Here is a 10361-nt window from a genome sequence, read left to right as displayed (position 1 = left end):
GTAATATTCTACTTTTAACTGTTTATTCAGGCAAAGTCCACTTTATAACAAGAATAATGTTTTCTTTATGGTGTATAGTCAGGAAAAAAGTGACTATGGCCCATATAAGTGCTTGGGCCATATATGGCCCACTGCCTGACTGCAGAAATCAAATAATTAAAATAATCAGGAAAGAAGACTTGGACATGGGCTGATGTCTTTATGCTCACATGACGCAAATATATAGCTGCTCATTCAAGCTCTTTTAAGTATATAAAGCAGGTCATTGTGGTCATTTTAATACATATGGGCAATAACTTCCTATACTCATTATACAGTACGTGCATACAGTTTTTCTTGCTCATACAGTAAAGTGGCTATTGTGCGCAGTATGTGACTGGGCAACATCCCTCACTCAGGGCCTAATCTCTCATAAGGTACACAATGAAGGCAAAACTAATTATTTAAATAGATTGACATAAAAAATGTATCAAAATAATCAAAGCCAAAATTACACAATGCATACTTGGTGCAAACAGAGAGTGCAAACTTTATACAGAACAACAGTAACAGTAGCCTTCAGTAACCATTGGTCTAAGTTTTCTTTTACCTGTTCAAATGTAAATATATTGAGTTATTACTAAAAGCTACAGTCAACTCCATAATGGTTTAGTTGATTGTTGGATTTGGCAACTTTTAAACTCAGCTGCTTAAACCCACCTCCATAACAACATATTGTTTGAAAGGGATGCAAGAAAAAAGGCCTTCCTGAGAGCAACCCACAAAATTTGGCTCCTGAACCATCAATGGAGCTGCAAGTGAAATCATGTTATTTTTCAGATGCATCCAAATAAAAGAAACTCTACCCACTATTACATATAGTTGTGGTTCATTAATACTTTGAGGCTTGTGACTGCTGGTCCATGGGCTCTTATGAACATTGATGACACTGATAATGGCCCAACCCACATACACAAATGGTTGCTGAAACATCAGCGGCTAATTTGAAGTGGCCATTTAGGTCTCCGGATTTAAACTCTATTGACAACACGTGGTCTGAATGGATGAAGGACGTCCACACATGCTGATATAACAATAAACGATCTTGAAATATTTTTGTATGGAGGAGTGGTCAAAGATCATCCTAGAAGTGTCTATTAGGTTAAGTAATGGTGGTAGTTAATAATTTTAAAATCAGAGTTTTGCAGAAATAAAATGGATGTCAAAAAAAGGCCTTATTATGTTAAAACTATAGAGTGTCTCTCTTTCAGAAGGTTCTTGCACTTTTCTGCAACCCAACTATTCTAACTATTAAAGATAATGAAGAATGAATATATTTCCTTTTTTTCCCCACATGCTTAAAGAATGCCTGTAATTCAGGGAGTTGACTGTATACCCTTCTCTTGAAAGTAGATAAGTAGGCCTACACTGATTTCTTGATCATTCAGTACAGTGACACTGGGAAGCTATTTGCACTTGAGCGCACTCTGGAGTGTGTGTGCACTGGTTTAAGAGGCGTGGGATTGCAGAGGCTGATCAGAGCGACCTTCTGGTCAAACTGCGCCTGGGAAATAAGTATATTGCGATCCTGGCGTTCATGTGTGTTGTTCTTTGTTTGGGTATCAGTTCCGGTCTCCTGTGGGAGACTTCAGTGTGAAAGCGTGGCGCTGTAAGCGTGCGCGCGCGCGCGCGTGTGTGTGTGTGTGTGTGTGTGTGTGTCCCGCATTGACAGTAGGCGCTACGGATACACACCGAGCCTCGACTAGCGCTTTGTGTTGCAGCCAGAAGCCACCATGGAGTGAGAGGATCTTTCTTTACGCGCTGACCATGAGCACAGATCTGTTATGAAAGCTTTGTGGTGACCGGAAATCCTCTCTGTTTTTGCGCCCGGGTGCCAAAATTAAAGCTAAAGCGAGGAAAGATGAAGCAGCATGGAGTGGGTGTTTTACTGACGCTGTGGCTCTTTATGGAGGTGAGTCGCTTGAGAAGATGTCTTTACAGCTATATATATAAATATATATATACATATGTGTGTGTGTGTGTGTGTGTGTGTATAATATCAGTGCGGTCTCTAGAAATTTCTACAAATGTGAGCTGGTTAGATGTTTGAGACACTTTTCTGTGTAATCATCCGGCTTTTGAAGATCTTGAATGTAAATGTATCACATTTCGGAAATCCTTTGTGTTTCCGCTTAGTGCCATAAGTCATGACAAACACACACACACACACACACACAAAAAAAATAAAAAAAAAATATATATATATATATATATATATATATATATATATATATATATATATATATAATTTAATATACATATAATTTAAAATATATATTTTAATTTTATTATATATATATATATATATATATATATATATATATATATATATATATATATAATTAAAAATACATATAATGTAATATATATCTTTTAATTATATATATTTATTATTTTACTAATTTCGCAGCTTAGTTTTCATTCTTAAAGATTTTCATCCTTAACTTTATTATTGTTTATCAACAACACAAACCCATTAGCCCATTAAGCTTGCATTACAGTATTGGTCATATTAATGAAATTAAATAATCATGTTCCATAATGGCTTTAAGCTGTTATTTCAACTTTACTTGAATGGTATGATCCAGCTCAGGATCTGTATTACACTCTTAGGAAAAGAGTACAAAACTGTACCTTTCCATATCACTGCTGTGGTACCCTTATCTTTATATACCTTTATATTTCACCTGCAAATATGGATAGCTATAACCTAATGAAAACTTTAAACCTGATTTAAGGTGCAGAATTGGCTGGAAATTAGCTACTCCAGTAAAGCTATATGCATGTTTTTAACAAGATACATATAATAAGGGCACAAAAGGTGTACACTTTATGTAGTGTAGCTTTGTCCTAAGGGCACGAAAGGTATACAGTTAAAGGTACCATGTCAGTGACAGTTATTGTTACAGTTTAGTACCCTTTATTTCTATGAGAGTATATCCACTGATGAGGGGGAACTAGCCATGTTGAACTAGTAGGCTATAATGAAGAAAATGTGCTCACATGGCAGTTATACAGTACATGGCAGTCTTTTTCGTTCAATGAGACATTGTTTTATGATCCTGGAGGCCCTGTAATATGAGCAGATGACACTGATGATACTGTATCCATCATCTACAGTAATGTCTTCATAATATTACTGCATTTCAGCTTAGCTTAAGTGCTGTAGGTACAATGTGGATATGTAGATAGATACATGTATAGTGATACAGATAAGGATCATCCAAAATTCAGGATGAATTTCCAAAAAAAAATGGAGTTGCTGTGAAGTGCTTACGTGGCGGTTATATTTAATTGTCTCCAAAAGTAGAGCACACTGCTGCATTTTACTCGTATGAGTCATTGTTTCCTGCTGAATAGTTGCTCGTACTTGTCTCCTTTGGACTTGATTCTTACAGGAAAAACTATATATTTATAAAATGTTAATGTATATCCCTATCCATGGTGAAATGATCTTAAAATGAGGTGTTTTTAGGACCTGAGCAGTTGACCCAAGTAGATCACAAACTTTATTAGCCCAGCAGTCTGCTTCTGAAATATCACATACTGTGAACATCTGCATTTCACATTCCTGTGAATTCATTATTTATTTTCACACATTCCACAGAGCAAAGAACAGGAATGCATAAAGTGAAAAAAACACACTGTCTCCCACAACAACAAAAACCCTCCCATGAGTAAGTAAACCTGTGCACCTGCAGAGCAGCTCTCAGGATGGAGAAAAGAAGCGTAAAACCAGGGTGGGCTTGGCCATTCTTGCCGTTAGAGTTCAATTAAATCATATTCAGTGTGAATTGGAGTTATTGGAGGTCAAAACAGCTTGTAACACATATGACGTCCTTCTCAGTACTCTGTGTATATCAATAATACAGACGCATGAGAGCTCTTACTGCAGTCTCTAGCAGAGCTATTGGTTCAGAACTGAGGGAACATGTGTGTGTGTGTGTGTGTGTGTGTGTTTTTATCTGAAAAAAAGAAATTTAAAAATAGATTAAGAGATAGCAGTGAATGCACCATGAGTAATATGCTAGCTAGTTACCAACAGATGCACTTATGGTATTGATAGCTAGCTGGTTTTATTGTCATTGTGTTAATAGTAGTGGAAGTATTTACATTTACAGTCACTGTCCATTTTAATAGGAACACCTGTACACCTCATTTATGCTGTTATCCAATCAGCCAATCAGGTGGCAGCAGTACAGTGCATAAAATCATGCTGATACAGATCAAAAGCTTTAGGTAATGTTCACATCAAATGTCAGAATGGGCATAAATGTGATCTCGGTGACTTTAACCGTGGCATGAATGTTGGTACCAGATGGGCTGGTTTGAGTATTTCAAACCCTGCTGATCTCCTGGGAATTTCACACACAACAGTCTCTAGAGTTTACAAAGAATGGTGCGAAAAAAAAATTAAAAATCTTGTAAGCAGAGGATCTGCAGGCTGAAACACCTTATTGATGAGAGGAGAATGACCAGACTGGTCTGAGCTGACTGGAAGTCTATAGTAGCTCAAATAGTCACTATGCACAGTTGTGGTGAGCAGAAAAGCATCTCAGAATGCACAACACATTGCACGCTCAGAACTGTTGCTCACTCTGTGTTTTTTGTTTTTTGCACAATTCTGTGGAAACTGTAGAGACTGTTGTGTGTGAAAATCCCAGGAGATCAGCAGTTTCTGAAATACTCAAACCAGCCCATCTGGCACCAATAACCATGCCACAGTTAAAGTCACAGAGATCACACTTTTTCCCCATTCTGATGTTTGATGTGCCTGTATCTGCATGACTTTATGCATTGTGCTGCTGCCACGTGATTGGCTGATTAGATAACTACATAAATAAGCAGGTGTACAGGTGTTCCTATTAAAGTGGATGGTGAGTGTATGTATCTGTTTATTTATCTATTACCTATTTATGTATGTCTCGAGTTTAATAGCTACCAGTGCTAGAAATGTTTTAACTTTTAAATCTTGGCCTAGTTTTGGAACTGCTGATTTTCAGGCACGTCTTGGAGAGATTGGTAAATCAATGCTGGCAGTCTTATTTCGCAAAGCATCATGCATTATTTGAGGTTTGCCATGAGAACAATTCCCATATAGTATCCAGCTTTCCAATATTAGCAATATTAGCTTAGATTAACTAGACATTCAGGCTTTATGTGAGCGAGATTAGCTTTCCTGAATCACATTACCTAGCGAGCCATCACGTCTGTCTAAAGCATAATCCTATAATGTCACTGTTCATCTCGGTGTAAAGGTGTTGGGAGAAGATTTGATTTTTGCTGAGGGAAAGGTTACTGCACAGCTCTAGTAAAAATAATAACACGAAATAACAAAGTTATGAATTTACACTTCTGAGCCGGTTTATTGTCTTTCCCTTCAGTTTTAGGAGACTCTGGCTAAAAAAAATGTAAGGCTGTATATGTGGAAAATAGGGCTTTATTTATTATTGTTAGTTTTTCAAATAATTTTGAAAAATCTACAAATGCTGTGGTGTAGAAGAGTTTGTAAAGAATTCATTCAGTTATAAGAGATTTTATTTTCATATTAGTTTTATAGGCACAGTAACAAAAATGTCCTGTTTATTTCTACAACATAAACAGAGGGTTCTGGTTATGTCGTAAAATTAACTGTGGCTTTTTTACATAAAAATACACAAGATCATAAAATACGGACCTCTAAAAACTTGTAATGAATATGTAGTTTATTAACAATATAATAAAGTACAAAATTGTACACTGCTTTATTTGTGTCATTATACCAGAGTGCTGATGAATTCTTGATCAGAAGATGTTGATTAATTTTCTATAACAGCATCTCTGACAGTAATTCTGGCTTAACATAAATGCCAGGTTTATTTGAATGCACAACTTATTGTTTCTGTAGTAACAGATAATTCACAGGCACTTGTATGGCAGATGCTGTGCATAATCTAAGCTGAATAATAAATAAGTTTTGTTAGTTAAAAAAGTATAATCATTGATAGTGAAGTTTTCTGTTAGGAGATGTTTATGTAATGTTTATGGAAAAAGTCAGTGCTCAGTGCTTTGTAGCATCTAGTGAGTTTTCCACTACAGGAGTCTTCATGGGAGGCTTTCCAATTTCTTGGTAACATGACAAGCTACATTTTTGTATCTTATTAACTTCAAGAGAGAGAAAAAAAACAGTTTGGTGAGGGAACGACTGTAGATGCCTTAACTTAAGTGATAACAGGAACTTGCATGGATGTTCCACAACATTAATGTAACAATAAACAGATAAAAAGCATGTTATTCTTTATAAAGTAAAAAAAAAATAATAATAATAATCATTGGCAAATTGCTGTGGTCTAAGAGCACATTTGCTATTATAGGGAAATAATCCACTCCGCAGTGGTATCACACTGATACCTATAACAACACAATCCATTGTGTGTTTTTTCCATATTTTAACATCCTGTTTAGTTGATTTTGTATGTTTTCTTTCAGAATTTTAATTTCTGTGACAAGATGCATTGGTAATGAAGCTAATGGAGCAGCACAGAGGTTGATTTTTTTAAAAATATGTCTTATTGGGCTTATATCTTGTTGAGCATGTCTTATCTGGCTTATTTTTTATTGGGCATGATATGGCCACTTGCTCTGTCTGATCTGTAAGTGCATATTTATAAAGGCAAAGTTATTAGCCTAATGTTTTAGCCTCATGCTCAGTTAACTGTCTAGCTTCCTTCCCAGATTACCTTTCATTCTCAGTGCTCAACTGTCTTTGCTTTGTGTTTGAATTAACATATGCTGTTCAACAAAATGGAAATAAAAAAGCACAGCAGATCCATTTTGACTGCTATTAACTGAATAAATATTATCCTCTAACCAATAAGCACCTTTAATCAGCAAACAATGGTGCATTTAAGGCTAGTATATGTCAATATTGGTCTGTTAATGCAAAGTCTTTCTTAATGTGTTTGAAGAGAGTTGTGTACTTCGTTTGCATTGCGTGTGTGTGTGTGTGTGTGTGTGTGAGTGTTCTGTGAGCCTGGTGCATTTCTCCATTTGACCTTCTTGTATTTTTAAATACTGCTCCTGTCACACAGCCATTGTTTAGTTCAGTCAGCCATGAAATAAAAGTTTGGAGACGTTGTGTACGTGCTCTCCTGTTTCAGTGCTGTAATAATCGTATTAGCATGCAGCATGTGTTTAAATCATTGACTACTTTGATGAATAATTGACGTTTCCAAATTAAAACGTGAATCTTTGATTAATGTGATAATTGAATTTTGATCGGTCTGATAGCTTCATGAAACACAGCTTCGCTATGTTGTGAATGTCAATCCAACCAGCAAAAGAGGTGTCCCCTTTTATTGTCAATCATAAAAATACAGAATGTTAACATAAAATGCCAGGTATATAAGGTATTGTGAAGTGCATTGCTACCATGTAAGAAAAAAAAAAAAACCTTAAGAGTATCTTGTTATTAGAAAATACTGTGATTACTGTGTATGGTGCCACTTAGAAACCATGAAGATGGCTTTTGACTGCAATTCCCAAGAACAGTTTTGCACTCAAGTCTCCATCAGTGAACAAGTGATAACTTCAGCAAAACAGACTTCATGTGAAAACTAAATTTTCCTGTTTACACAATTGCACTTTTTGACTATATAGCACACAGTTATAGAAGGGATTTATTTATAATCACACTATCTGGTGTCACCCAGATGAGGATGGGTTCCCTTTTGAGCCTGGTTCCTCTCAAGGTTTCTTCCTCATATCGTCTCAGAGAGATTTTCCTTGCCACTGCTGCCTCTGACTTGCTCATTAGGGATGAATTCATAAATTTAAAATTTTATATTTTATGAATTTATATATTTCTGTAAAGCTGCTTTGTGACATTGTCCATTGTTAAAAGCACTATACAAATAAAATTGAATTGAATTGAAAATACTGTATCTCATTATTGCGAGAAAAGCATCCTATTACTGCAAGAACACAGCTAGTTTCTAACATCTCGTTATTATGGGAAAAGCATCTCAAGAAAACAGCTTGTTATTACAAGAAAAAAATCATATTGTTATGAGATAAATATGTATAAACATCATTATTGATCTTGTTTTCACAATATAGTCTACATACTTACCAGTGGTGCAGTTGACAGAATAAGTCAAATTTAATAACGAGATGTTTTCTTGTAGCGACTAGTTGCTTTTCTCATAACAACGAGATACAGATCTCAAAATAATGAGATGCCGATTGGGATTTTTAAAATAATTTTTGCATGGCAGCAATGTGCTTCTGTATAGGAACAAAATCCTACAATAAAATTTTTATAGGACTGAAATATTCCAGGCTTTGTATTAAGTGTCACACTTCGCCTGAGCTAGTTTCTCTTTGTCCTTTATTAAGTGGGGTCTACACTCCTTTTTTTGCAGTTTGACTTTGAGCTAAAGTGGTCATGGTTTTGAGGAAAGGGCCGTAATACTGCAGGCAACGTGCACTAATCTGTGAAAAAATTCTTTTGAGAGGATTAGTGATGAGTCCCTCAGTAATCTGCTGCCACTGCTGGGCAGGGTGAAATTGCTCTATTTGGTCTGTTTTTGTTTGCTAATGGAATCAGCTGTGGGATTGCTGGAAACTGATCAATTTCCTTATTGTGCACTGATGGGGTATATAGCGAAAGCAAAAAATTAGAAGCGTGGAGAAAAAAAAATTGCCTGAATCATCTGCTAAAGTGCAGAAATATCCATGTGTTTGCAATGATTGCAGTTCTCTAAGGGTGGGTGAGCTATGACTTCAATCATTTTCTTGCCATTGGCTTCTGCAACAGCGGAGCAGAGAGAGAAGGACTTTGGGAAAATCTAGGGAATTCTTCAGTTATAGTTTCATATATATATGTGACAGTCCGCTCTCCTGTTTGTTCCACTGCTCGGGAGCATGTACCGCATATCACAACGGGACTAGGAAGAGCTATAAAGCAACGCCGTATTTTATGAATGTGTCACTTTCCTTTCATTTATCTCGTACATGAACTTTGCTGCAGATGACGTAGTAGTATGGCTTTAAAATATCAGCCTTGTTACAAGAGAAATATATACTTTACCATGCTCTGAGAGTTAAGTGTTAAGTTTGTTGACAAAAAAAAAACTAAACCTAAATGATAACTAAATAATACTTCACCATTTTACTCAAAATATATGATGTAACAAAAAGACATTTTTCTCAACAAATAAAAACTGCATGAAAATGTCAGAACTTGGTGATTGGACAAATGTGAAGCCTTCATTTGATTAACCAATGACAAAGAATTCCTGCAAACTCTGAGCTAACCCTAATTATGGCTACACAAGCTTTTCTTTGCTAAAAATGACAAATTCCAAAATCTATGTACATCTTTCAGGCCTTAACCTTCTGTAAAACAAGTCTCTGTTCTGAGGCTTAATCAGTCTCGCAGTATTGTTGCAGCCGATGCAAAGTAGCAAGCAATGTGCACAAAGCGTCAAAGACACACGATGCAACTAGGGTAGTTGTGATTCACTGCATGATTTATGCCTGTTGCGTCTCTTTTGTAGAACAGATTAAAGGAGGAGCCTATTAATGAGGTTGGCATTCATCTGTTTGCTGGGTGTGACGTTAGTCTAGTGTCTAGTATCGCTTAGTTTCATGTAACGTTTCGTGTTTCTTTAAGGCACAGAGTAGCCTTGCGGGGCCTGGACCCCTGTGTTCTGCCAAAACATTTCTGCTGTCGGTGCCTGTTGCTGTCTTTTCTCCTTGTGTCTAACAAAAGCCTCATTGTGTGGGTCCTGTTCCGTCAGCCTGTTTATCCTAGTGATGACGGCTTAAGACTGGTTGAATGTTGGAGCTGAAGTTGGCACCGTTGTGCCCTTAATTGACAGGATGTGTGGGAAAAATCTTTGTGGAAGCAGCATGGGCCAACTATTCCAGTGTAGGCACTAATTGCAGTGTATTAGACAAGTGCATTACCAATCATTATCCAAGATGTACTTAAATCTGTAATACAACTGGCTGAGAAAATACTTGGATATTTGACAGTTTTGGCAGCAGGCATTGACAGTGTGTACTATTTTGGCACTGCAAGGCACTAGCTGCATATATCATTTTGCCACTGCTTAATTATTTATTTTTTTAGCAAAACAACACTTATAAATTTGCCTCTTTACATAATGCATAAACAATTTTAAACAGTATGATTATTAGGTCAGAAAAACAATGCTGGTCTACAACAATTAGGAGTAATTTGTGGTTCTACCTGTCCCTTATTCTTGTTCTAGATGGGCAGGATGATGGCACTAATCAGTTACATTGTTCTAAGCAGCTGGCAGAAACAATGGCAT

The 10361-nt window shown here is 36.4% G+C and overlaps 1 protein-coding gene across 1 annotated transcript in view; it reads left to right on the top strand.

The window, feature by feature from the left end:
• The first annotated feature begins 1443 nt into the window (after positions 1-1443).
• The window catches only part of vopp1b (VOPP1 WW domain binding protein b), a 46795-nt gene continuing 37877 nt past the window's right edge, over positions 1444-10361 (top strand). Inside the window, exon 1 of the mRNA XM_034305696.2 lies at positions 1444-1951. Within this exon, the coding sequence (XP_034161587.1) occupies positions 1901-1951 (51 nt within the window). The 5' untranslated portion in view covers positions 1444-1900. The remainder of the gene's footprint in view (positions 1952-10361) is intronic.

The sequence above is a fragment of the Pangasianodon hypophthalmus genome, chromosome 1, assembly GCF_027358585.1.
Source record: "Pangasianodon hypophthalmus isolate fPanHyp1 chromosome 1, fPanHyp1.pri, whole genome shotgun sequence".
NCBI classification, from domain to species: Eukaryota; Metazoa; Chordata; class Actinopteri; order Siluriformes; family Pangasiidae; genus Pangasianodon; species Pangasianodon hypophthalmus.
This window is presented reverse-complemented; position numbering and strand designations above follow the sequence as displayed.